Source organism: Littorina saxatilis, linkage group LG14 (assembly GCF_037325665.1).
Source record: "Littorina saxatilis isolate snail1 linkage group LG14, US_GU_Lsax_2.0, whole genome shotgun sequence".
In the NCBI taxonomy this organism is placed as follows: Eukaryota; Metazoa; Mollusca; class Gastropoda; order Littorinimorpha; family Littorinidae; genus Littorina; species Littorina saxatilis.
The window spans coordinates 36,430,529-36,458,028 of NC_090258.1; the positions used below are offsets into that span (position 1 = coordinate 36,430,529).

The 27,500-nt window shown below is 44.6% G+C and overlaps 1 protein-coding gene across 2 annotated transcripts in view; it reads left to right on the plus strand.

Moving 5' to 3' along the window:
• The first annotated feature begins 1,350 nt into the window (after positions 1-1,350).
• LOC138947675 (uncharacterized) overlaps positions 1,351-27,500 on the plus strand; it is a 27,782-nt gene continuing 1,632 nt past the window's right edge. Inside the window, exons 1-2 of one of the 2 annotated variants that reach the window (XM_070319201.1) lie at positions 1,351-2,578; positions 20,156-27,500. The exon at positions 20,156-27,500 is cut by the window's right edge and continues 1,632 nt beyond it. In XM_070319201.1, coding sequence (XP_070175302.1) covers positions 20,156-21,277 — 1,122 coding nt within the window. In that variant the 5' untranslated portion in view covers positions 1,351-2,578 and the 3' untranslated portion in view covers positions 21,278-27,500. Of the gene's footprint in view, positions 2,579-15,624; positions 15,770-20,155 lie in introns of those variants that run through there. The other variant, XM_070319200.1, reaches the window with a different exon arrangement.

Consider the following 27,500-nt stretch of genomic DNA (forward strand, 5'->3'; position numbering starts at 1 on the left):
ACCAGGTGTCTACACGTGATCAGACCAGCCCTCTACACGTGATCTACACGTGATCAGACCAGCCCCCTACACGTGATCTACACGTGATCAGACCAGCCCTCTAAACGTGATCTACACGTGATCAGACCAGCCCTCTACACGTGATCTACACGTGATCAGACCAGCCTTCCACCTCGACACATACCAACACTCAACAGCCTGTGTGTTCTCTGTGCAGATTGGCAATTTTTCAACGAATTAATACATTTTGCCCAAAAATGACATTCAAGAAATTAATTAAGCACGTGACATTCAAAACATTAATTCACGAAAAAATTCAAACCCCGCATTCGTATGCAGTCAGAATGTTGATTTTTATAATGTAATAATTTCTTAAAAGCCACCAGTGTCAATCTGTAACATCAATTCATCAGACAAATTCCACTCTGGACATGAAACAGCCATGATGTCGATCTATGGTATTATGTCCTAGGGGATGGTTGGCTTTATCCCATATAAAACCCTGGTAAGATCAGGGATGGGGAGTCCAACATTTACAGACTCAGCTATTGGTACCTTAACACCACCACCCACCGGCACGGTTGGCCTAGTGGTAAGGCGTCCGCCCCGTGATCGGGAGGTCGTGGGTTTGAACCCCGGCCGGGTCATACCTAAGACTTTAAAATTGGCAATCTAGTGGCTGCTCTGCCTGGCGTCTGGCATTATGGGGTTAGTGCTAGGGCTGGTTGGTCCGGTGTCAGAATAATGTGACTGGGTGAGACATGAAGCCTGTGCTGCGACTTCTGTCTTGTGTGTGGCGCACGTTATATGTCAAAGCAGCACCGCCCTGATATGGCCCTTCGTGGTCGGCTGGGCGTTAAGCAAACAAACAAACAAACAAACAAACCTTAACACCAAAATGTTTTTTGTTTTTTGTTTAATTTTAAAGTTTTGATTTAAACAAGATTTTCTCCACATGTGGTAAGAACACGTACGAACTCAAGAAAAACTCATATATTACGTGACCCAGCTAAATGTAAAATTGCACGGATAGTCGGAAGGACTGTGCCTTTAATTGTTTCTTTTGTTTTTATAGCACAGCATATATAACTGTACCAGAGTGGCAAGCTAACATTAATTCTTTGCACACTGCAACACTCAAGTCATACACTCAGTACTACCTGTCACGAATTAATCACCACAGCTTATACTGTTATAGCAGTAGCAGCAACGACGACGTTGTGTTGTGTTGTGCTATGTTATGAACCGCTCACCCACACCAAATAAAACAGGCCCCGCAACTCCGGAGCGGAGCTAAAAATAGCCTGTTGCGACGAAGACGGTGTGCATTATCTTGGTGTCGCAGGGTTAGCCCTGGCCAAGCAAGGCGCATTGGTTCTGTAGCTGTGTCGCTGTGTGTCAGAGACACTGTGTCAACGTGTGCCGTTGAATGGCCGAAGGGGGGAAACACGGTGGGACCCACTATCTCTCCACTTAACGACAGGCCTTGGTTCTGGCACGACGGGGGGCTCTGTTTTTCTCTGATTACCTGACTAACTCGCTCGCTTACCTGGGCGGCTTGATTGTTACCTGGACGCGGGACAGGTATAGTGAGTGATGGTGGTGTTTGTGTCGGTGTGTGCAGTGATCAGTGTGGTTAAAGTGTCTCGTTCAGTATATCGATCTTCGGTTCTACCTGGCCTACCCGTTCTGTCCACAACGTTGTAGTTGTTGTCACGTACCGGCCACCCGTCCGTCACGCCTGGCTGGACACGCACTCGGTCATTCCGGACCTTTCCCCCCCACCCGTGTCAACCAAAGACCTAACCATGCGTTTCAAGTCAAGCCACGGTGACTGACTCACACCTGAGCTATCTTACTTACCTGTGTTAGCTTTAGTTTACCTGTGCCAGACATCAGCAGCAGTTGAAGGTATAAAGTGCTGCGCGTGGCTAAAGGACCGCTTTGCATCCCAGTACCCGTGTTACCTGTGTCTACCTGTGTTAACTGTACTTACCTGTGTTATATTTACAACACGTGCAGTAGAGAATACATGTGAGGTTCGTGGTTGCCAGGACTTCTACCCAGTACGTGAATTACCTTTACCCTACCTGTGTTACCTGAATTACGTAAACTACCTTTACCCTACCTGTGCTACCTTTATCTACCTGTGCCTACCTTTTACCTGACCTGTGCCAAGACTGCAATCACCAGCAGCCGTAGCCAGATGTGGCGTGTGGTTGCATACCGCCCACCTACCTGAGTTACCTTTTACCTACCTGTGTTACCTATTACTATCCTGTGCCTACCGTTGGCCTTACCTGGGCCAAGTGTGCAGCAGTAGCAGTAGCAAGGATACAAGTGTGGCGTGTGGCTACCTACTCCCGCAGTACCCGAGTTACCTTAAACCTACCCGTGGTACTTTTTACCTACCTGCGTTACCTTTACCTACCTTTGCCTACCATTGCCTTACCTGTGCCAAGACTGCAAGCAGCAGCAGCAGTAGCCAGGTGTGGCGTGTGGCTGCCTGCTCCCCCAGTACCGACACGGCTGTGCAGCAGAGACTTGGGAGTGTGTTGAGTAAACAGCCAGTTGTTCGGTAAGTAAATGACACCCCCTATACCTGTCCCCTCCGACGGCCTTTTTGCCAATCTGCATGTTTGTTCTCTGGCAACTTGAACTTTGGCGCACAGACGCCGCTGTTTGCACGGGGCAAAGGAACCAATGGCCGAGCCCCTTAACGGCCAGGGAATTTAGAGCTGTAAGCAAAAGGTTAGAGGAAAACATGGCAGTCTGAAGGCTCCCGGGCAGCAAATGGAATGTTTAAATATAACAATGGTTGCTGAGTGCAGCGCGTTACTCACTTTCTTGTCAGAGGTACGTGAAGTGTCAACAGTAGGAAGATGCCGGTGAGAGTGGTTGGTGGCTGCTGAGTAATGGCTTGTATGTCTTGAGCGTGTCACATCTCGCTGGAGATGGTCAAAAAAGGTCTTGCTGTTTAGTTTGTCAATGGTGGTAAAGCCAGTCTGTCTAGCTCCCTCTCTCCCCCCGAGAGCTCTGTACATAATGTAAAGACAGGTTGTATCTCAAAGTGCGTTGCCTGAAAAATCTGGGGGTTTCTAAAATAAAGTACCAACATATTCCCGTCGCTGTCTTTCTCTGTCTGTCTTTCTGTCTCAGTCTGTCTCAATATTTCTATGTCTGTCTGTCTGTCTGTCTGTCTGTCTGTCTGTGCCCCTTCTCTCTCTCGCCCCGCTCCACCTTTCTCTCTCTCTCGCCCCGCTCCACCTTTCTCTCTCTCTCGCCCCGCTCCACCTTTCTCTCTCTCTCGCCCCGCTCCACCTTTCTCTCTCTCTCGCCCCGCTCCACCTTTCTCTCTCTCTCGCCCCGCTCCACCTTTCTCTCTTTTTCTTTCCACCTCGCTTCTTATACTCCTTCATTGTTTCGTCTGTCTGTCTGTCTGTCTGTCTGTCTCTTTCTCTGTCTCTCTCTGTCTCTGTCTCTCTGTCTCTGTCTCTCTGTCTCTCTCTCTCTGTCTCTCTCTGTCTCTCTCTCTCTCTCTCTCTCTCTCTCTCTCTCTCTGTTGTTTCATTGCAAAAGGTCAACACCCTTACCCCCCCCCCCCCCCCCCATCCCCACCCCACTCCAGTTTGTTCATGATCATTAAAGGATAAGAAGCCGTATATCAGTCATGCCTTCTTCTACTGCCTTTCATGTTTCTCTTCCTTCAACTATTCAGGTTCGTAGGTTATCTGGGGCAACTCCTTATTGACATTACACACCGTCTTCGCAATCGAACAGATGTCACGAACAATGAGCAAAGACGTAGAGGTTACATGCCGAGTCTCAGTGATTATTAAAAATAATGGTCGAAGTTAGCGGATCATGAAAAATGCGAGCTTCAGCGAGCTTTTTCATGACCGCGAACTGAGACCATTATTTTTAATAATCACTGAGACGAGGTGTGTAACCTCTTTATTCCCCCTTTCTTCAGTTATTCAAAGAAAACAGGAGTTTTTGTGCGAAAGTTTGATCGAATCCGAATCACTCAACCAGTCAACCTGCGCAGGCGATCGATTAATGCGCGGTTGTATAGTTCCGTGCAAATCATTCCATTCTGTTAACACTTCTTGTCAGTTTCCCTGTTTTAGACTAAAATCAAGTACACAGATAAGCTGTTATTCTGCTGTGGCGGTAAAGGCAGATATTGTGTGTTCTGTTTATGTTTTAGTATCGCTAAAGATAATGTTCTTTCGTCAAATGGGACTAGCAGACGAACTTTTGCACCCGTGTTCCAACGTTAATTACTGTATGAAGTTCAGTTTTTTGGGGAAAATAGTGTATGAAACCGCTTTATGTTGTTTAAATTGATGAGATGTGTGCATTTGGTTGCGTGTGATCTGTTTATAAAATGAAATATTGTTGAAAACTGACCGTCGGATTGCAGTCAGTGTTGTCGAAGAAACTGCGTTAAAAGAAGGGGAACTACTCTTGTCGGCAAGAGTATGAGTTACTTGCCTTGGGAATTTGCTTGTGATGAACGGTGTGTGCACAGCAGATCTATATTCAGAAAACAACCGAACTCATGGATTTTATATGGAGATTCATGTGTTCAGGCCTGTAGTTGTTAATTTAAATGCGGTATGTTTGTATTGTTTGCTCCAGAGATGTATATTTCGTACGTATAGAGCGTTTTGAACTTTTCAGTCGCAAAAGTAGTACCAAAACAGAACAGCTTCTCAACCCATTGCACTATCGAGGATTCAGGCTGTTGCTGGCTCGTTATTTGTTTGGTTGCTGGGTCATTATCGAAAAATAACTAGCTCTACAAGTTTACAGAGGTAAAGAAGCAGAGGGGGGAATAAAAAAGGATAACACAGACAGTCAAACAATCATCAGCATACAATCAAACGCCGCGCGTAAAGCTGGAGCTATGACAATCAAGCTGCGCAAAAGTGGGGCAGACAAATGTCGAGGCATTCCCGAGGGCGTACAGGGATCGATGGTTGGTGTATTACTGGTGTACACACGTGTCGCTCCCCCCTGCCCGTGAGTATTGACCATTACCTGGGATCCATAAACACCATGCACAACCACTCCACCCCTGTCTCCACACTGCAAACCAAACAACCTGAACCACAGGCTCGATATTACAGCGCTACCTGCAATGTAAGGCCCCTGTGACAAGAGGACACTTCGTTAACCTGTCCTTTACCTGGGTCAAGTCGACTACGCGAAGTATACTGCGCGAAGCTGGCCGCATGCAGGTTTAGTCCTGAGTAAAACGACTGCGCGAAGCTGGCCGCATGCAGGTTTAGTCCTGAGTAAAACGACTGCGCGAAGCTGGCCGCATGCAGGTTTAGTCCTGAGTAAAACGACTGCGCGAAGCTGGCCGTATGCAGGTTTAGTCCTGAGTAAAACGACTGCGCGAAGCTGGCCGTATGCAGGTTTAGTCCTGAGTAAAACGACTGCGCGAAGCTGGCCGCATGCAGGTTTAGTCCTGAGTAAAACGACTGCGCGAAGCTGGCCGCATGCAGGTTTAGTCCTGAGTAAAACGACTGCGCGAAGCTGGCCGCATGCAGGTTTAGTCCTGAGTAAAACGACTGCGCGAAGCTGGCCGCATGCAGGTTTAGTCCTGAGTAAAACGACTGCGCGAAGCTGGCCGCATGCAGGTTTAGTCCTGAGTAAAACGACTGCGCGAAGCTGGCCGTATGCAGGTTTAGTCCTGAGTAAAACGACTGCGCAAAGCTGGCCGTATGCAGGTTTAGTCCTGAGTAAAACGACTGCGCGAAGCTGGCCGCATGCAGGTTTAGTCCTGAGTAAAACGACTGCGCGAAGCTGGCCGCATGCAGGTTTAGTCCTGAGTAAAACGACTGCGCGAAGCTGGCCGCATGCAGGTTTAGTCCTGAGTAAAACGACTGCGCGAAGCTGGCCGCATGCAGGTTTAGTCCTGAGTAAAACGACTGCGCGAAGCTGGCCGCATGCAGGTTTAGTCCTGAGTAAAACGACTGCGCGAAGCTGGCCGCATGCAGGTTTAGTCCTGAGTAAAACGACTGCGCGAAGCTGGCCGCATGCAGGTTTAGTCCTGAGTAAAACGACTGCGCGAAGCTGGCCGCATGCAGGTTTAGTCCTGAGTAAAACGACTGCGCGAAGCTGGCCGCATGCAGGTTTAGTCCTGAGTAAAACGACTGCGCGAAGCTGGCCGCATGCAGGTTTAGTCCTGAGTAAAACGACTGCGCGAAGCTGGCCGCATGCAGGTTTAGTCCTGAGTAAAACGACTGCGCGAAGCTGGCCGCATGCAGGTTTAGTCCTGAGTAAAACGACTGCGCGAAGCTGGCCGCATGCAGGTTTAGTCCTGAGTAAAACGACTTCGCGAAGCTGGCCGCATGCAGGTTTAGTCCTGAGTAAAACGACTGCGCGAAGCTGGCCGCATGCAGGTTTAGTCCTGAGTAAAACGACTGCGCGAAGCTGGCCGCATGCAGGTTTAGTCCTGAGTAAAACGACTGCGCGAAATCGACTACGGGCTCAATTTAAGGACCGCATTTACAGTGGTACCTACGATGAAGGGACACCTACGATGAAGGGACACCTATGATGAAGGGACACCTATGGATGCAGTCAAAAATGTCCAAGTATACCAAGTATGACAGTAACACCTCATTACATATTCATACATACACAAAGACATACTAGACAAAGGGATGTTGTTTAGTGAGAGGTGTTCTTTCATCCAAGAGGCCCTGCATCGCAGGTAGCACTGCATAAGGACACACGTCTCCCTTTCGCCCTAGTCTTTGCTTGTTCTCTTACCTAAATTGAAGTATTCCTGCTATGAAGGAGGGCCTGTAACATAGGGAACGTTTTTGCTGGGTAACTCTAATGCAAGAGAGGACGCCTCTGAACATCTGTTAAATACGTCATAGTTCCCTTGCCACGTGTAGTGTAAGGTGTGTCCGTTTAGAGGACAAATCTGAAGAGAGGACACATTCCCATGTCCCTTGGTCAGTTAACATTAATCATAGTTTTCTTGCAATCAAACGAAGCCATATATATATATAATTATATATTACATGTACAGCTGCTTCGTTTTTCATAATGATAGACCAAAGACAGTAGATATTATAATTCGTGTACGAACAGTTGCTTCGTTTTTCGCAGTGATAGACTAAAGACAGCGGAGAAAGTTTAATCACGGCGCACTTGGCTGCTGATCGATTAAATTTTTATCACCCTGGACTCAAAGTGTAGGCGTTATTGTCCCACCGGAAATGTAAAAAGTCCTGGAATTGATTTTTTCGCGGCCATGATGTCCGTAGAAATTAAGTATGTACAGCGCCTGTTGTTAAACATTCCGTAGCATTTACAGTGGTATACACTGTGATGAAAGGACACCCTTGGGACCAGCCAAAAGTGTCCCTAGATTGCAGGTGGCCTGTCACGACAGGTATATTTTGGCAGAGATAATAGACACATAGACAACAGAAGGTGTCCTTTTAAGGGAGTTGTCCGCTCATCAGAGGGGATATACATCGCAGGTACCACTGTAGTGGCGAAAAGAGCAGCCCAGTGTGAAAGGACGGAGCCATGAAAAGGTTCTTTTGAGTCGAGCCTGGGACACACGCGTACACACAAAGCCAGATATTCATCATATTATTGTCCTCAGGGCAATGACTGATAATGTGAGATGTTCAGGGTAGATAATGTGAGATGTTCAGGATAGATAATTAAACTTTTTCAGGGTAGATTTTCTATGGTCGTTGACATGAATGGCCGAATGGGGCGATAAAATCAACACGCGCACACACACACCGTATAGAGTAGGCTAGGGCAAAATCGGTCAAGATTCACTTCCGGGAGCACGCACGGGCAGACGCTTGGTAAGTTTTTTCCTGTTTTCTCAAAGTAAACCCCGTTTTACACCCTGTGCTGCACCCGAGCGTTTGTAGACAGATGTCAGGTAACGTCTGCTATAATTTTATGATGGCTGATGCTGTATTTGTGGCAAAAACTTGCAATGAAATCGTCAGTCGGGAGCTAAAGTCCGGATGCGGACCAGATTTGGATGGCTACGGTCAAGATTGTTTACTTTTTAGGACCATTTTCGTCTGTTTTCTCGTTATATTTTGCACTCTGGCATATTCACGCATTAAACCCAACGCTCTTCTCACTTTTTGCATCAATAGAAAATCTATGTCCGCTTTAGATCTCCGTACTTGGGCATCAGCATTCACTTTATTCATTGAAGGCTAAAGTCCATCTCATTTCAGCCCAGAACAGCTAAAGGGCTAAAGTCCAGAACAAAAAGATAAAGAAGTCTTTGTGTTTGATTTATGCGTGCTATAAGCCCAGTTTGATTGGTGTGCAATGTATGACATACTCTTGAGAAAACACAGCAATGTTTTTGCATTGTTGGGGATGGGATTCAGCCCTTTCATTTGTCTGGATAGTTCAAATGTTTAACATTGTGCGAGGTTTTGCTTTTTGCAGATGGCTGATTTATCAGTACTTTAGACAGCTTCCTCGACTGTTCCGAGGAAGTTGTGCCAGGAACGGTCGAGGAAGCTGTCAGTGTGCCGGCGGAGACTGACCAGACTGACCAGGAGCCGGGAGAACCGAAACATACATCCACCCCACACAAGGCGCATTTGTGTTTGAATGTGAACAGTGTGGAAAAGGCTACATGGAACGTGTGTACTTCGAGGCACACTCCAACAGGCACAAGAAAATTGCACCCCATACATGCCCAACACCAACATGTGGCAAAGCATTCAAGAACATGGTGTGCTTGAAACGACACATGAAAGTCTGTGGTGTCAAGGAACCACCATCATTCCAGTGCACGGATTGTGCTAAAACCTTCCCCCGCAAGACTTACTTGACACAGCATATGAACAGTCATAATGACCTGCCTCAGCACCGCTGCCTCACCTGCCTCAAAAGATTTAAACACCAGTCGACAGAAGACCCTGGTCTTTCAAGCGAGCTGCAGCTTTTAGCCACAACGGTACAAAGTCGTCCTCTTCTTTTTGGGGGGGGCCTTCTTCTTTTTTGGGGGGGCCTTCGGGACTCGCTGCGCATGCTTCATATTTGAAACTTTTGCTAATTAGCAAATGTTTCCCTGTTTTTTCATCAATGGTCAATTGACGAAATTTGGGCTGTTTATCTGAATGATTTGACTCCAGGTGTTCTTTGACGACTCTGATTGAGTCAAATTTGCCCTCGCAGTAGTAGCATCTGATGTCCATCAGCTGGAACAAGGAACAACACATTCTTAAAATAGTTATACCCATGCTATAGTGAAAGCAATGTTTTGGCATTTCAACATCAAGCCAAGAGTTCAAAGGGTGAAATTCAAACTGAAGACCCCCATCAGCACATTGAGGTATACAGAAATGCGCTATATAAATGCTATTAATTCTTCTTCTTTTTCTTCTTCTTCTTCTTCTTCTTCTTCTTCTTCTTCTTCTTCTTCTTCTTCTTCTTCTTCTTCTTCTTCTTCTTCTTCTTCTTCTTATTATTATGATTATATTAGTAGTAGTAGTAGTAGTAGTAGTAGTAGTAGTAGTAGTAGTAGTAGTAGTAGTATTACTACAATGCAAAGACATTGCTGTGTTTTCTCAAGAGTATGTCATACATTGCACATCAATCAAACTGGGCTTATAGCATGCATAAATCAAACACAAAGACGTCTTTCTCTTTTTGTTCTGGACTTTAGCCCTTTAGCTGTTCTGGGCTGAAATGAGATGGACTTTAGCCTTCAATACATAGTGCAATGAATAAAGTGAATGCTGATGCCCAAGTACGGAGATCTAAAGCAGACATAGATTTTCTATTGATGCAAAAAGCGAGAAGAGTGTTGGGTTTAATGCGTGAATATGCCAGAGTGCAAAATATAACGAGAAAACAGACGAAAATGGTCCTAAAAAGTAAACAATCTTGACCGTAGCCATCCAAATCTGGTCCGCATCCGGACTTTAGCTCCCGACTGACGGTTTCATTGCAAGTTTTTGCCACAAATACAGCATCAGCCATCATAAAATTATAGCAGACGTTACCGGACATCTGTCTACAAACGCTCGGGTGCAGCACAGGGTGTAAAACGGGGTTTACTTTGAGAAAACAGGAAAAAAACTTACCAAGCGTCTGCCCGTGCGTGCTCCCGGAAGTGAATCTTGACCGATTTTGCCCTAGCCTACTCTATACGGTGTGACACAGTTCACAGTGGCTATGACTGTCATCTGGCTAAACTTGTGCGTTTTTTAAGTGAACATAATCTCTGGGACGAAAATGTGTATCAATCAACTTGGGCAAACCCATTAACCTTACCTCTACTAAACATTTAGCTTTAAAATTCCTTACTGTAATTTACAAACACCGCATACCTGTTACCCGCTGACTATGCTCGTTCGCTCTTTGCGATCAACTTAGGTATGCTGTTGAAAACCAGAGTTATTTAGGAGGGTGTAGCTTGGCGCTAACCCTCCAGTCTACCTCAGCTTTAATTGCCGTGTTTTCTGTCGCGTCTGGCAGTGTGTGGGTGCAGTGTCCGAATACGAAGGTCTAATTGAAATCAACATACTACAAATAAGGAAAAACACATTCAGGAAACTCTTGGTTTCAGACACTTGAAATGTTAACAGACACAAAATAACTCTCTCTTCGCATGCCTTGTCATTGTCAGTCGCGCTTTTTTACGCACCCACGCACGCACACACACACCCACACACACACACACACACAAACACACACAAACACACACACACACACACACACACACACACACACACACACCAGGGCCGGACTACCGGGGGTGTTATGGGGGTTGCGCAACCCCCCTCCCCCCTAGCCTAAACATGTATCTCACTTATTTAAAACAATTTTTATTATTGTTTATTTTATGCCGTTTCATGCAAGGAGCGACCATTTTGCTATCTCAGAATATGACCTACCCATCAGCTTCAGGGGGCTTCGCCCCCTGACCCCCACTGGCAACCCCCCCCCCTCCTCTTAGCCTAGTCCGGCCCTGCACACTAACGCACACATACTCACACACACACACACACACACACGCACACACACACACACACACACACACACTCACATTTTAAATTGCCTCGGCGTAGATAGTAGTCAATCAGGTCTTGAGGGACACATTTTCAACTCAAAATACACCAATACTCTACGTGCCACGGAGAGCCATCACTGGATGATAATACGTTGGTTCGTGCTCCGTTGTAAAGCAGCTCGTTACACGAATGGAAACGTAGCTGTAAATTAAAGATGTGCAAACGACAGCGCTGAGTGGACTTGTCTAAAGTAAATACACTTCATACAGACTCAGAGAGCATAGCACCCGAATATAAAGGTGAAGAATACAGTCAAACATACCTCGTGTACCTTGTATACCTTTTACCCACCCTTTTTCAGGCCCCGAATGCATCGGATTCGTTGATATCAGTAGCTCAAGAATGCCGCAGTCCGTCAAACCTCTTGTATCTCCCCCCCCCCCCCCCCCCCCCTAACATCTCAAACGGTCCGGCCTTCTTCAGGCTTCGAGTGCATAGGACTTGTGGATTGAGAGATGTAGAATACTGTCGAGTTTACCTTTGTGTATCTTATGACACCCCCCCTCCCCCTTCAGGTATTACTAACATAGTCATAGGACTCGAGTTGTGGATATAAAGTCAAGCGTACGGCCGGTTTCCGTGTAACCATCACCCCCACCCCAGCCTTCCCCTTCTAGCAGTGAGTACAAGGATTCGTGCAATACAGCCAATGGTACCTGATGGAACAACCTGGACAGGTCTGTGGTAGTGTACGATATTAAAAAAACAAGTCGCGTAAGGCGAAATTACTACATTTAGTCAAGCTGTGGAACTCACAGATTGAAACTGAACGTAGTCCGCCGCTAGTGCAAAAGGCAGTGAAAGTGACGAGCCTGTTTGGCGCGGTAGCGGTTGCGCTGTGCTTCATAGCACGCTTTACTGTACCTCTCTTCGTTTTAACTTTCTGAGCGTGTTTTTAATCCAAACATATCATATCTATTAGGCTACCAGCTATTGTGTTTTCAGCGTAGCAATAGGGCCCGATATTTAGACGAGACAAGTATAATGCCGACGAGTCGAAGACGAGTCGCATTATACTTGTTCGAGTCTAAATATCGGACCCTATTGCTACGATGAAAACACAATAGCGATTATCCTACATACGTGAGAGAGACACCCGTGAGATAATAATCGTTCAAATCACACGTGTGTATATCATGTAAATGAGGTCATGTCAAGCAAGTCTGGCAGGGACCTGTTTTTCCACTGCTTATGATGCCAAAGTCACCGAGACAAACGTCATTATAGAAACACAAATTGCGCTCGCTAATTACCCTCGATGAATCTTTAGAACTAACACGTCACGCCACACTTTCAGAGTGACGTTTCTTTGCTTTGACGTAATAGATTGCACGAGGCTTTAGAAGAGATCGAGGTTCTAAAACAAGCGTCTTCAATTTAGCTGCCTCGAATGCAGGACATTTTCAGTAAAATACACGTAAGTACAGTATGTAGGATAAACAGAATACTACATGGCTTGCTGTTCCGTACCAGATTTACACTCGTTGCTTTTTCAAATAGTGAACAGCTCGCTTTCGCTCGCAGTTCAATATTTAAAAAAACAACTCGTGTAAATCTGGTACGACACAGCAAGCCATGTAGTATTCTCTATTTATATAGCTATTCTGACATTAAATTCTGTGTTAAAATCATGTTTTTGTCAGCAACAAGTACCAGAATGGTCCAAGTCGCTGATTGCAGACGACGGTTTCCTTTCCGCATGAAGCCACGGAAATAACCGAACATTGAAAAACCCACGGACATGTATTACGGAGAAAACTCGAGATACTGACCGGATGTTTAGCATTACGTCAATATGCTAGGAATCATATGACGTCATGACGTATCATGCTTGCCTACGTATATTGTACTAGAGGATTACCCGCTTCGCCGGGTACCGGCTTCGCCGGGAAGAAGTAGAGCCGAATACCAGGCGCAAAACACTGGAGACCTTCTAAAAATAGTAACGTGCAGTGACCTTCTAAAAAAAAGTAACCTAGTAACGGGAATATGGATTGACGCCACACGGAGGAAGGGAGATAATCGCGGCTGAAAACACTGGAGAGGATAAGGAAGAGTTACTGGTAGTGGATCCCGACAACAACAACAACAACAACAACAAAATCGGTTCAGCGCGCACAGCGCTGCGCGCTGAGAGCACGTGTTGAAATATCTCATCGATGAGGTTGTGTCCGGGGTGTAGCTGAATACGGTGTCCAAATTTGAAAAAGATCCACCGAGAACTTTGGCCGTGCATCGCGAACAGACAGACAGACAGACAGACAGACAGACACTAGTCGTATATATATATATAGATGTTCGAAAGTCTGACTTCCGTTGGGAATTCGCGTGGTGAAGACTGCGGTAAATCTGTAGATGATAAGAGAACAAGGATTGTCTCAGAAGAAACGACTAAATGTTTCAGACCGGTAACTTCATTTCAACATTGCACTATACAATGGACGTTCTATGTGACAGGAGAGTTTGCTGATTTTGTGTTAAACATTGGAGAGATCGTCTGCTAGAATCAGAGATAGGTCGCTTCAGATTGCAGCTTCTGGAAATTTGCAAGGTTTGTTGCCTGTTAAAGAACTGGATTTTACACGTAATGTATGTCATGTACAGTAAGCAACAACAAAAACACACACAAAGCAAATGGCATCGTCTGTCGACTAGTCACAGAAACAAACCTGGCGAGGTATGCGTGTACTTTATACACGTGGAAGAAACCGGAACCATGCGTCTTTGTTATCGACAATATGCTTTTGGATATTGAGTAAAATGGCCGACTTCCGCCGCATTATGCTTTGATGATCGGAAGAGACCATCCAATCACAGCCCCCGAATTCCCCCACGTGTTCATCAGAATAGCAATATATGTTTTTGGAATCAGGAACCGACAAGGAATAAGATGAAATAGTTTTTAAAACGATTTCGGAAATTTAATTTTAATCATAATTTTTATATTTTTAATTTTCAGAGCTTGTTTTTAATCCAAATATAATATATTTATATGTTTTTGGAATCAGAAAATGATGAGGAATAAGATGAACGTAAATTTGGATCGTTTTATAAAAAATTTGTTTTTTTTACAATTTTCAGATTTTTAATGACCAAAGTCATTAATTAATTTTTAAGCCACCATGCTGAAATGCAATACCAAAGTCCGGGCTTCGTCGAAGATTGCTTGGCCAAAATTTCAATCAATTTGATTGAAAAATGAGGGTGTGACAGTGCCGCCTCAACTTTTACAAAAAACCGGATATGACGTCATCAAAGACATTTATCGAAAAAAAGAAAAAAACGTCCGGGGATATCATTCCCAGGAACTCTCATGTCAAATTTCATAAAGATCGGTCCAGTAGTTTAGTCTGAATCGCTCTACACACACACACAGACACACACACACACACACATACACCACGACCCTCGTCTCGATTCCCCCTCTATGTTAAAACATTTAGTCAAAACTTGACTAAATGTAAAAAGATATCTTTGACTATCGGGATTTCAGATGATTTTATGTGAGCTTGTTCCTATGCCAAAGTCAAGCATACATCGTGCAATAGGCTGACCACAAACCTACCCCAGCCAAACCCCTCCCCAGCCTATCCTTGAACGGCGGTCTGTAGCCGGTAAGTGTGTGTGTGTGTGTGTGTGTAGGGGGGTTTATCCTACATACGTGAGAGAGACACCCGTGAGATAATAATCGTTCAAATCACACGTGTGTGTATCATGTAAATAAGGTCATGTCAAGCAAGTCTGGCAGGGACCTGTTTTTCCACTGCTTATGATGCCAAAGCACGGTCACCGAGACAAACGTCATTATAGAAACAAAAATTGTGCTCGCTAATTACCCTGGATGAATTTTTAGAACTAACACGTCACGCCACACTTTCAGAGTGACGTTTCTTTGCTTTGACGTAATAGATTGCACGAGGCTTTAGAAGAGATCGAGGTTCCAAAACAAGCATCTTCAATTTTGCTGCCTCGACTGCAGGACATTTTCAGTAAAATACACGTAAGTACAGTATGTAGGATAAACAGAATACTACATGGCTTGCTGTGTCGTACCAGATTTACACTCGTTGCTTTTTCAAATAGTGAACAGCTCGCTTTCGCTCGCAGTTCATGATCAATATTTAAAAAAACAACTCGTGTAAATCTGGTACGACACAGCAAGCCATGTAGTATTCTCTATGTCTACACACACACACACACACACACACACACACACACACACACACACGCATATATACTCACCCCACCCCCACACCACCACACACTCACACACACACTAGCAAAATGTGGTTTGTAGCCCACACAAGGACAGACGGAGGAAGGGTCTGAACTGTGTATACACCCACTCAAAAGCGCGTCATAGCTCTAGCCATAAAAAGAGGTAGGACAAAGAGATATTATGGCAACATTTGTCCCTCTATCTACGGCGGTGAATATTTGATGCGTCATAATATCGCCTGTTTGTACCGTACAAAACCGCCTACCTTCCACACCTTTATACGCCGCATTCTAACTGGGTCACATACTCCACCTTTTGAATACCTCTTCTGCCTATACTACAAAACTCCTAGTCTCTCATGAAAATGTTCAGTGTTGAAGTAAAGTGTCAATGACATAGGTTGACGTGAAGTGTGCCAATGCGTGATACAGATTTTCGTAATATCGTAAGTTTTCTTATTCTTCTTCGTATAAATAACGTACGTTTTATTATTCACATAATTATCAATATTACAATTATAAGTATAAAAACAATTTTACAAGCCTACGGTTTATAGCCTAGTGGTGTGTTCAAAATAGAATAACATCTAGTGATAATTCCGTGTCTGATATATCTCAACCGATCACTTTCACAATCGGTAACATTATATGTTTCAAACTAAGTTAGTTTCTTTGTTGTTGTTGTTGTTGTTGTTGTTGTTGTTGTTGTTGTTGTTGTTGTTGTTGTTGTTGTTGCTGCTGTTGCTGTTCTTGTTGTTCTTGTTGTTCTTGTTCTTGTTTTTGTATTGCTGGAAGTTGTGATGATTGCAGTAGGGACATTTAGGCTTGAGCAGATTTCTTGTGAACGACTAAAGTGTAAATTTGACAGCAGCAACGTTTGGAAAGGCCGGAGTCTAGCTTGTTACCCTTTGACGATAAGCTTCCTTGCATTACATATAATAATCAATTACTGTCAAGTGTAGTATTGTTAATTTTCTTTCGATGTCTCTGCTCCGTTTTCACCTCATCAATCACACACACCAACACACACACACACACACACACACACACACACACACACACACCTTCACACACACCTTCACACACACATACAGACACACACGCACACACACACATACACACACAGATAATTGATCACACCGCAGGGTATGGCCAATCAATACAGAGCCATTAAGACAGCGAATTGCCGCAAGTGTCCGTTTCTATCCATACAGCACGTGCTACACACAGCGACACCAAAACAGGTTTCTCTGGAACTATTATCGTAATCTTGCCCTCCAGCGGCGTTGGTGCGAAGAGAACAGAGAACATCACATTTATTTTTGTGGTCTTGGCTGAATACACCTGTCTATAACCTTCCGCACAGCTTGCACGACATACACAGCGACGCCAAAACAGGTTTCACTGGCAACATAAACAGTATGTGTGTGTGTCACTGATGTTGTAATCTTGCTTCCACATTCTACTACTGTGTGACTTCAAGGACAAGTGTCATTTCTGCGATCAGTTTTCGTATCCTTGCGATTATGTTATATTGTGTGTTTACGCAAGGAGCAGAGAGTTCGTGGATAGTTCTATTTTTGGCACAATGGCTGTTGTTTGACCTCTTTGTTCTACTGTTGTCTTATTCATTGCAAGGGGAAACAAACGGATGTGATAGCCATTATTTCAACCCGTCTCTGATTTTTATTTGTGTGATTCCACAGCACACAGTAACATAAAAACTGGTTTTTCTGGCAGTGTAGTCTACCTGATGTCTGGTGATCATGCTGCGTTGTGGTGTTAGTGCAGGAAGAACAGAGCACATGCATTTCATCAATAAAACCTGGTACTCTTTTACTTTATGGTTGTAGCTGCACAAGTATTGCGACACGAAAACAGGTTTCTCTCAAATAACTGCCGTTTAGCTTTTACTGTTATGCTATATGAAGTCTCATATCGCGCGCATATCTCCAGACTCGGACTCAAGGCGCAGGGATCTATTTATGCCGTGTGAGATGGAATTTTTTTTACACAATACATCACGCATTCACATCGACCAGCAGATCGCAGCCATTTCGGCGCATATCCCACTTTTCACGGCCTATTATTCCAAGTCGCACGGGTATTTTGGTGGACATTTTTTTTATCTATGCCTATACAATGTTGCCAGGAAAGACGTCAATCGTGGGATCTTTAACGTGCACACCCCAATGTAGTGTACACGAAGGGACCTCGGTTTTTCTTCTCATCCGAAAGACTAGCACTTGAACCCACCACCTAGGTTACTGCTGTGCTGTTGCAAAGAGAACGGTGGTCATTATTCAACCTGGTACTAGTGTGCTGTGTCACTGGTTCTACAACACATCCAGTGCAACGAAAACAGGTTTCTCTGGCACTATGACGGCAGTCTTTCTCCCTTGGGTGTTGTTGAAAGTAGTATAATTATGTAATAGTCAATTCTGTGTAACAATAACAGTAGGGTTGCTTGATTATGATCTATTAAAACTTTGGTCTTTGTCGTGTTTTCGTCGTATGGGACGGTCACAGATACATTCATACTGGTAGAAATAAAGGAGACACAGGCAGCAACGAGGGATGGCGTGGTTTATTCCACCATGATTCTTTCCCACACACAAAAACAGCAACGCAATACGTCGCGGATCTCGCACATTGACAATAGAATATACATTTGAGTGACGTCACAACATTGCAGTCTTATTTCAAGGTGGACCTAGAAGTAGAACGTGCACCGACATTCATTTCGATGTCACATTGCAAAGAAAACTCGTCATGATTGCAATCTCTTACTGACAGGCGGGGTGGTGGAGAACAACATGTAGAACGTGATCAAAATAGTAAAGAGGGTTCCAGCATCTAGCGGATCTGATAGAGATTATGACATGGAAGGTCAGACGGGATGAGCTAGGGAAGGAAGATATGCTTCCCATTTTGAATCATGTCTATGTATGCTACGGTGGAAAGGGTTTCTTTTCAGCTAGGTCGTTGACATGAGAGGGGGGAGGGGGGGGGGGGCTTCTGGGTGTAAAGGACGATTGTTCCTAGAGCTACTTTTGGTCATTTTCCCCTAAATGTTAAGTTTCTTCACATGCTTGGTCTGCCCTTACCGACCGTGCCGCAAGAAATCTCATTTGAGTGATAAGTAAATACCACACACTTGGAGAGGACAGCTGAGAGTGTATTATTTGTTGTGATGCTTGTCACTGAAGCTGCTTTGTACAGACTTGGGAGTTTGTTGGCACAGTAGAACCTCTTCTCTGAGGACGTTTTGATTTAATATCATTCTTTTCAGTTATTGTGCGATTGCATCTTCTTATTTACTTACGTTTTACGAATAATAAGATCTGAAATGTCCAGCCTCTAAATAAGATCACAAATGTCCAGGGTTTCTGACGTTTTGAAGCAGGAGAACTTGTGTATTCAGTTGGCGACAACATCCACCCCCTTAGCGTGTCATTGGTAAGGGGAGCCCACGTTTGACAAACTGTGCGATTAATCCTGTGTCCACAGCCTCGCCTCGTCGTGTGTAGACACAGGCCCTAGATCCGAGTGCATCACTCTGTTAGCATGCACAGCACGTTACGTAAGTGCATCGTCGCTTTGACTTCACCGTGTGTTGACTTCACCGTGGGTCGTTATTCTTGCTATGACACTGCAAGGTTCTAATTTCAACACCTTCCGTTTGCTGTTGGGAGCTGAGGGGGATGAAAATGATGGTCTCAGATTATGAAAAGTATATGGATTATATTCAGAATGTGAGCAAACGAAACCGTTAGAATGTATATGTTAGTGTGTGTGTGTGTGTGTGTGTGTGTGTGTGTGTGTGTGTGTGTGTGTGTGTGTGTGTGTGTGTGTGTGTGTGTATGTGTGTGTGTGTGTGTGTGTGTGTGTGTGTGATGGGTATCGCACATGAAACAGGTGCGTGTGTCTGTCTGTCTGTATGTATGTATGTCTCTGTTTGTCTGTCTGTCTGTCTCTGTGTGTCTGTTTGTTTATTATGCACGCCTGCCTCTGTCTGTTGGTCAGTTTTCAAGTTGTCGGTCGGTTTGCTTGTGTGTGTTTTCAGGAGGGGCCAAACCTAATCTTGTGTCTGTCCACCTGTTCGCCCCTGTATCTGCTTCTCTCTCTCTGTTTCTCTGTTTGTCTGTGTGTTTTGGAGCAAAGACTACTTAGTTTGTGTGTTGAAGGCGAAGGCACTGCTAATGGCTGTGTTTGTTCTAGCGGGCAGCGCTAATTGCTGTGAGGGCATGCGAGTCGTAGCGATAACCTGAGCTGTTACAATATGTGACCGCTCACAAGATAACCGTACATTGCAATAGTTTTTCAAAATGAGGTTTTGTCATGTACTAGGATGCTGCTTAACATTATGCAATCAAACCCACTGAATGCATCTTTCTTACTATGAAAATAAGATGTTCAAAACCTACGTTTGTGGGAATTTTACTGAAAGTGTTCATAATTTACAGGATTAAAGGGTTTGTAATCAGAACACCTGTTTCGTTTGTGTGTGTGTGTGTGTGTGTGTGTGTGTGTGTGAGTGTGAGTGTGTGTGTGTGTGTGTGTGTGTGCTTTAGTTTTGCAAACACTTTTGCTATTCTAGTTTTGCAAACACTTTTGCTATTCGCATAATTTCGACCCTGGATAACTAAAAACAATTCCGACATGTAAATACAAAAAACAGTAAATGTTCACATCTGGACGGTTACTTGTACTTGTGCACATAGTAAAAACTAAGAAGTATGTATAAACTATATATCAGAGATCATGAATGTTCTCGTCGTTATGCATATTGCAGGGCGAACAAATTCTAATAGCTGTGGTTTCTGTTTCAGATGATGGCGGAGGCTGACACAGTGTCCAACGCGTCATCCACGCTGTCCTCGGACATCCCGGGCCTGTCGTCACTGGGCGACATCGCCGTGACGTCAGACGGGGCATTCGGGGAGGACTCGGACAGCGAGCTGCAGGCCGCAGCTGACCGCCTGGACACGGCCTTGACCTTGGAGCCTGACGCGGACATCCAGACTACCCTTGGCAGCATGCAGGACAGTGACTCAGTAGGCGCCGCTTCCACCTCCTCTTCCAGCGCACGTGACCCCCACGACCACAACGACAGCGACTCTGACGACACCGACCACGACGAAGACGAGGACCACAAAGACCAAAAGGACAATGACGTCGACAAGGATAAGAGTGACGTCACAGCGGTCCACAACGGTCCGGATAAAAACGGCGGTGCAAAAGACAAGGTCGACAAGAACGGTACAGACTCTAAAAGCGCCAAGCCCAAGAAGGAGAAAGATGGAAGCAAGAAAGAGAAAGATGGTAGCAAGAAGAGGAAAAACCCTCTCAGACTCTTGAAGAAGCTGACCAAGTTCGACAAGCCCAAGAAGAAAGAGCAGAACAGCTTCTCCGAGTTCGAGCAGGTGCGCATCGACAAACTGCCTCAGGTGTTCGTGGCCAAGTACCTGGGCATGCGCGAGGTGCGCGGCTTCTGTGGCCTGCACCACGTGAGGAAGCCGGTGGACGAGATGGTGCAAAAGGTGCAGACGTCGCTGGAGAGCAAGGAGCCGGTGGAGCTGCCGCTGGTCTACGTCGTGGTCTCCCCGCGCGGTCTGGACATCAGGGAACACAAGCTGAACAAGCAGAAGGAGAAGCTTCCTGTGGGCATGGTGCCCATCGACTTCATCTCCTACGGCGTGCAGGACATCAAGTACTGGCGGGTCTTCACCTTCATCGTGGTGCGCGAGCTCTCCTCGCGCTCCAAGGTTACCGAGTGTCACGCCTACCTGTGTGACTCCTCCCTCAACGCACGCAAGATGGCGCTGTCGCTGGGAGCCTCCTTCAAGGTGTACTCTCGCACTCTCAAGAAAGACGGCAAAGTCCACAACTTTCAGGTCGAGCTGCGGCCTCCTGACGCCTTGGCTGACTCTTTGGCAGAGGAAGACGCGTAGCAGGAACGTAAACGATGGACGTCGGAATAAATGGGGTGTGGTGTACAGTCTCAGACACGTCAACAAAATCTTGTTTACCCAACGCCTTTGACGCTGAGGACGTAATGGCGCATCGCGTGTGTCTAAACCACGACCCCGTCAAGTCTGAAGCCTCACATTGATTGGGCGAAGTTTACTTTGTGAATATTCTACTTCGCGAAACTGGCTGCATGGCGTTTTTGCAGGAGTTTTAGGTAGAAAAACATCACGAAGTCGACTTCGGGCTCAATGAGGGACAGCCTTGAGAAGCAAAAGACCAAGAGAACAACTTTCAGGTCGAGCTTAGCCCACTGGTGCCTTGGCTGATTCCTTGACAGAGGAAGACGCACTGCATGCCGTGGGGATGAGGGTGTCGTCACTTAGCCCACTGGTGCCTTGGCTGATTCCTTGACAGAGGAAGACGCACTGCATGCCGTGGGGATGAGGGTGTCGTCACTTAGCCCACTGGTGCCTTGGCTGATTCCTTGACAGAGGAAGACGCACTGCATGCCGTGGGGATGAGGGTGTCGTCACTTAGCCCACTGGTGCCTTGGCTGATTCCTTGACAGAGGAAGACGCACTGCATGCCGTGGGGATGAGGGTGTCGTCACTTAGCCCACTGGTGCCTTGGCTGATTCCTTGACAGAGGAAGACGCACTGCATGCCGTGGGGATGAGGGTGTCGTCACTTAAGTCGTGGGCATGTCAATAGTTAAACGATGGAGGACGCGGTGAAAAACTTTTAGTTGGTGTCGTGTCCTCCGGATGCTAACCTGGGGGCTTGACTGAAGATGACCCCGTGTAAATGCATATAATGGTCTTCGTGAATATGTGTGTTGTCAAATCCACACGGCTGCGTCAACACTTCTAGAGTGTAGCAGCGGTCTCGTGATATACTCCTGAAGCCTTGACACACCCAAACAAGAGGGTCGTCGTTAATAAGAGTGCCTCACCGTAAACCAAAGTGAACAATGTTCAGACGGAACAAAAGCGCCTTGATAATTTAACTGACACTTTAGCACAGAGAGAACAATATGCAACCTCAACTTTAAAAGACGGTCGCTGCGATGTGTTTTCAACTTGTTATAGGCAGACCAGAAAACAGTACAATACGGAATGCGGATACCCTCAGGTGAAACGTTGGCAGATACTAGAAGACGCATATATCGCGTTTATAAAAGACGGTTGTCATGTCCTTGACGCACGAACATTTCCGTTGCTGCGTATGTGTATCTGACCGAATGCTTTGCCGAGTGTACCTTTTCGCTTCGAAAGGAAAACTCTGACGACGTAGCCATGGCAAGATGCCTTACTGATAGTCTATGAGCAGTAAGAAATAGTGCTACACGGTGTGGTACTATTATGTGCATTGCTGTGCTTCCTGACAGGACAAGTGGTGTTTGTGCGTCGTAATAGCGACATGCCTACTGCGTTACAATACGTGCATACACATTGCAATGCGGTTTGACAGGTATCCAAGCCAAATGCTGGAACACCTGCGCATTAATATGGCTACGTACGTTTACCCCAACGTGTCTAGATAGAAATGTTGAAACATGCTGGTCAAGTGTGCTCATACATGTCTGAAGTGGTGGGGTTTTTTCAGACGGTTGTGATCAGCTATGTTTTTCAGGATAGAGAGAACAAAACCTCATCGTCAAAAACGTGTTTGGTAGAATAGCAACCATGCAGGGAAGTACATCTTTAAAATGTAATGCTGAACAGCCTCGACATCTTGCCGCCGTTGCTACGGAAACTCCTGGACCTTTCTCCACGCAATGTTATGAACAATCGTCATGATCTGTTCAAGGCACACTCCTCTCGTGAAAACTGTTCGGCTCACCATCTCACCACCTCAACTCTGGTCAGACTTTGTTACTGGATAGGACCATCCCTCCACCTGGTCACTTACCAAAACTGAACACGATTGTTGTCTGTGCACAGTGGGAATTGTTTGAATGAATTGATTTCTTGAAAAGCCCCTGGTCGCCTTGACAACATTTGTTCATAAAAAAAATGGCCACTGTGCACAGAGAGCACCCAGTCAGTTCTGTTTGGGTCTTGTTATACAATGTCAAATTCTGGCCGGTGTAACACGAGAAAATTACTCCCACCAGATTTTAACTCCGGAGTAAACATTTCGTACGAAAATGTTACTCCCTTTACGAAAAAAAGCACTCCCCCATTGCACGAGAAAATTACTCCCCAAGACAGGTGAGTTCCGAGTAAACATTTTGTTCAAAAATGTTACTCCCCTGACGAATAAATAACGAATAAATTACTTCACCTCAACACAAGCAATTTAACTTCCCATGCCAGGTGTACGAAATTTATACTCCCTTGTCCCCTGTTAGTCTTGGTGGTGGAAGGGGTGGAGGGAGGGTAGCGCGACATTCGTTTGCGCGAGATTACTTATTGGCATTATCCCTTCGCCCGCATCCCATTTTTGCGTACGAGATTTTTTGTGGAAGTAAAAAAAATGGGGAGTAAAACTTTCGTGGAGGGAGTAATTTTTTCGTGCCTTGGGGAGTTCTTTTCTCGTACGAAAAGTGTACTCGGAGTAAGAATTTCGTACGAAATATTTACTCCGGAGTAAATTTTTCGTGGAGTAAACATGTCGTGTTACACCGGACCTGCGACGGTGCGCAGAGCTGTTTTCACGAGAAGGAGTATGCATTTAAAGTTTATGCTAGGTTTTAATAGTTAATATTTTGTTCAAACTGTGCTGCCCTGTAGAGCAGATTTTAGGCAATGTTCAACAGTGACATGCTATGGCAACAGAACGTGAACATACGGGGTTATCTTATACATTTTACAGACAGTTTCACATTTTTGGGGCTAAATATCAACTCTGCTAAATGGAGATATTCTGTGACATTAATATGAATACCACTAATCAGCGAACAGAACGCACGCTCCACTAGGTTTTCGATATTGATTTAAAACGTTACCTGCTGTGCGAATATGGATTGCAAAGTTCGAGCGAGGAATGTTATTATTGCTTGCGCATATTATGCTGGTCTGCGTAGTTTGTTTTTACTAATTTTGCATTGTCAAAATAATCAGTTTTTTGTATCCCCAACACGCACGCCATTTGAGACTACAAGATCATGAAAATGGAAGAAATGAAGATACTGCCTAACGCATATATTTCAAGAGAGAAGTTTTTCTATGGGGCGGGGATATAGCTCAGTTGGTAGCGCGCTGGGTTTGTATTCAGTTGGCCGCTGTCAGCGTGAGTTCGATCCCAGGTTCGGCGGAAATTTATTTCACAGAGTCAACTTTGTGTGCAGACTCTCTTCGGTGTCCGAACCTCCCCCCGTGTACACTACATTGGGTGTGCACGTTAAAGATCCCACGATTGACAAAAGGGTCTTTCCTGGCAAAATTGCTTAGGCACAGTTAATAATTGTCTACCTATACCCGTGTGACTTGGAATAATAGGCCGTGAAAGGTAAATATGCGCCGAAATGGCTGCAATCTACTGGCCGTATAAAATTTCATCTCACACGGCATCACTGCAGAGCGCCTAGAACTGTACCCACGGAATATGCGCGATATAAGACTCATTGATTGATAGATATAGGAATTAAACCTCTTGCTCGATTAATCGGGCAACACAAATTATGCCAAATGAAAAATAGGTACCTGGACATTTTTTTAAGCGAGGTGAAATAAATCCGTCTCATTCTAGGCATGCACGTTCAATGTTTTTGAAGAATTTTGAAAATATCATCCTTTGTGCCGTCTTGCGAAGTTCATTTTTCAATACTAATTTCGGTTTGAAAAATTCTTTGCAGAAAATCCTCTGAACTTTGCATGTGCCAAGCAAGTTTTAGACGAACAAAGAACATTAGCTTTTTCTTCTGTACAAATAAACTTTATCTGTGTCCTTGCTAGATTATCTGTCAAGAAAGAAAAGTGATTTTCTGAGGTTTGTAATTTTTACATTCGGAAAAAAAAAATGACTATGAAGATTGATATTTTCAAAAATGGCTTTATGTATTGTTTATTTTTTATAAGACTAACAAAAATCGAACTCACTAGTGATCAACACAGTAATCGATTAGGTGACAGGATAACACACAATAATAAAAAAAAGCAATAAACACACATGTGTTAGAGCGGCGAGAAAATGTACATCATTAGAATTAATAGTGCACGGAAGGAATTATACCACGACCCGTCAGGTACCTCGTTATTGGTTAAGTATATACTGCTTTCGATCTTTGATTTGTGTTTTATACAGGTAATGTGTACTGCTAAAACTGCTTGTTGCATATTTCTTTATATTATGCGAGTGCCAAGTTTGTTTTGTGGATACTGCTGTCAGTTCTTTTGTACAATTCCTATATTTTAACACACTGGAGAGGTTTCGTTTACCACGAATAATCAACTAAAACTTCGATTATTCATGTTTCAGATGTCTGAGATACTTGCTTTATAATTTCTGAACCTGTTATCTCTATTTCTTACTTACTAAAGTTCCTATGAAGTGAAACTTGAAGTCAAAGGGAGCTGCTAAGTGAGTATAACATTAAAAACGATATGTATACAGACAGGAGGCATGGACTTTCGTGGCCGTATTTCGTGGAAATCGTAACTTCTCTCGTCCTAGCAATCTCGTGCGAAGCCTCATTATTACCTCTGTTTTGTGTGTGTTTTTTTATGTACAAACACTTCTGTTATACATTGTGACACATTTGTGTTCGGTCTGCTACTGCTAAGTCAATCTCGGTTTTGGTGAGTTTCTTATTTAGACATTTGTGTTCACATGATATACGTGAACATATTGTTGTCACCAGGCGGTGGTGATGATTATGATATCACGTGATTCTTATACCTCCCCCCCCCCCCTTACACTTACATCAGAATTCCATTATTACACTCTTTAAAAAAAATACTTCAAAGAGCCTGTGTGTGCGTGTTATGGCTTTGTGCGACATCATGGATACATTTTAACTTCGTAACTATGAACATTAATTCTGGGGTGTCTCAGATTGTGGTTATAATCGTCAACGTATATATCGTAAGATTGGGATTTCAAATGTCAACGAAAGTTTGCAAAGGGAAGAAACGTGCTTAACGTGTTACATGTAAATGAACACTGCAAATATCTCAAGTATGACTCCTCATAGCCGATGGTGGGGAAAACGTAAACGTTCAAAGTTCACGAGCATGTTTCGAACATCTAAAAGAGCAAGTCGAGGCAGTGTCGAGCTACGCAGTGCGGTATGTAATCATTTCACCGGTGACATTATACAGTCGGGGTGCTACACAAATACTTCAGATGTCTTTTGTCCCAAATTACCTGTTCTTGGACCCTTAATCCCCTGGCTGCCACTATGACAGGGAGTGGGGGGGGGATGATTAGAATGGACAGAACAATGGGGGTGTACTGGTGGGGGGGGGGGGGGGGGGTAGTGTGGCTGTGGAGAGAAGGAAATGGCAATGCGTTCTGAGCCATGAAGACACACATGAGACTCGTGTTCTTGAATCTGCTGCTTGGATAACGGATTACATGTACTACAAAACGCATGGAAGTCAGCTTGTCCTCTGACGTCAGTGGCGAAAACATTTGACAGAAGGCGACGGTGTTCCAATACTGCGGTCATTTTCACTGCTGCTTTTTTGTTCAGATTTAGTATAAATCTAAAAATACTCGTGTGAACACATGGTCTTAAAGGTGGTCGTCTACATTTTTGCTTTTTTTCAATAATCTTATGGTTAGATTTCGCTAAAAAGTTATTATGTTAGATGATGAATGAACCATGGGGAAAAAAGTTGAAAAAAATATGTAAAAAAAGATTTTATTTTTGGGTAGCGTGACTCACGCTTCCAATATTTTGTTTTCTGTTTGCTGAGAACATGTGCTTTGCCTAAAAATACTGACCAATCAAATTCATGTCACTATGCTTATAGCCACGCCCAAACAAGTTTGACACTGGAGCGCTGTCCACGCTTTTTTTTAAACGCACGAAATGCACGGGATTTGAGAGGAGTTTTGCGCTTGGCATTTTCCAAATAAGGATATCCTACTATGAGTACTACGCTGGAATACTACAATGAATTTTCAAACGGCTACACTGGCTTCGTCTTTCCTGATCGAAAGGGGGTGTATTGTTGATAATTGTAGATAATAGACTCTGCATTTTAATGGTCAAATGGCGATTTCGGTATAAAAATGTAGACAAGGGCCTTTAAAT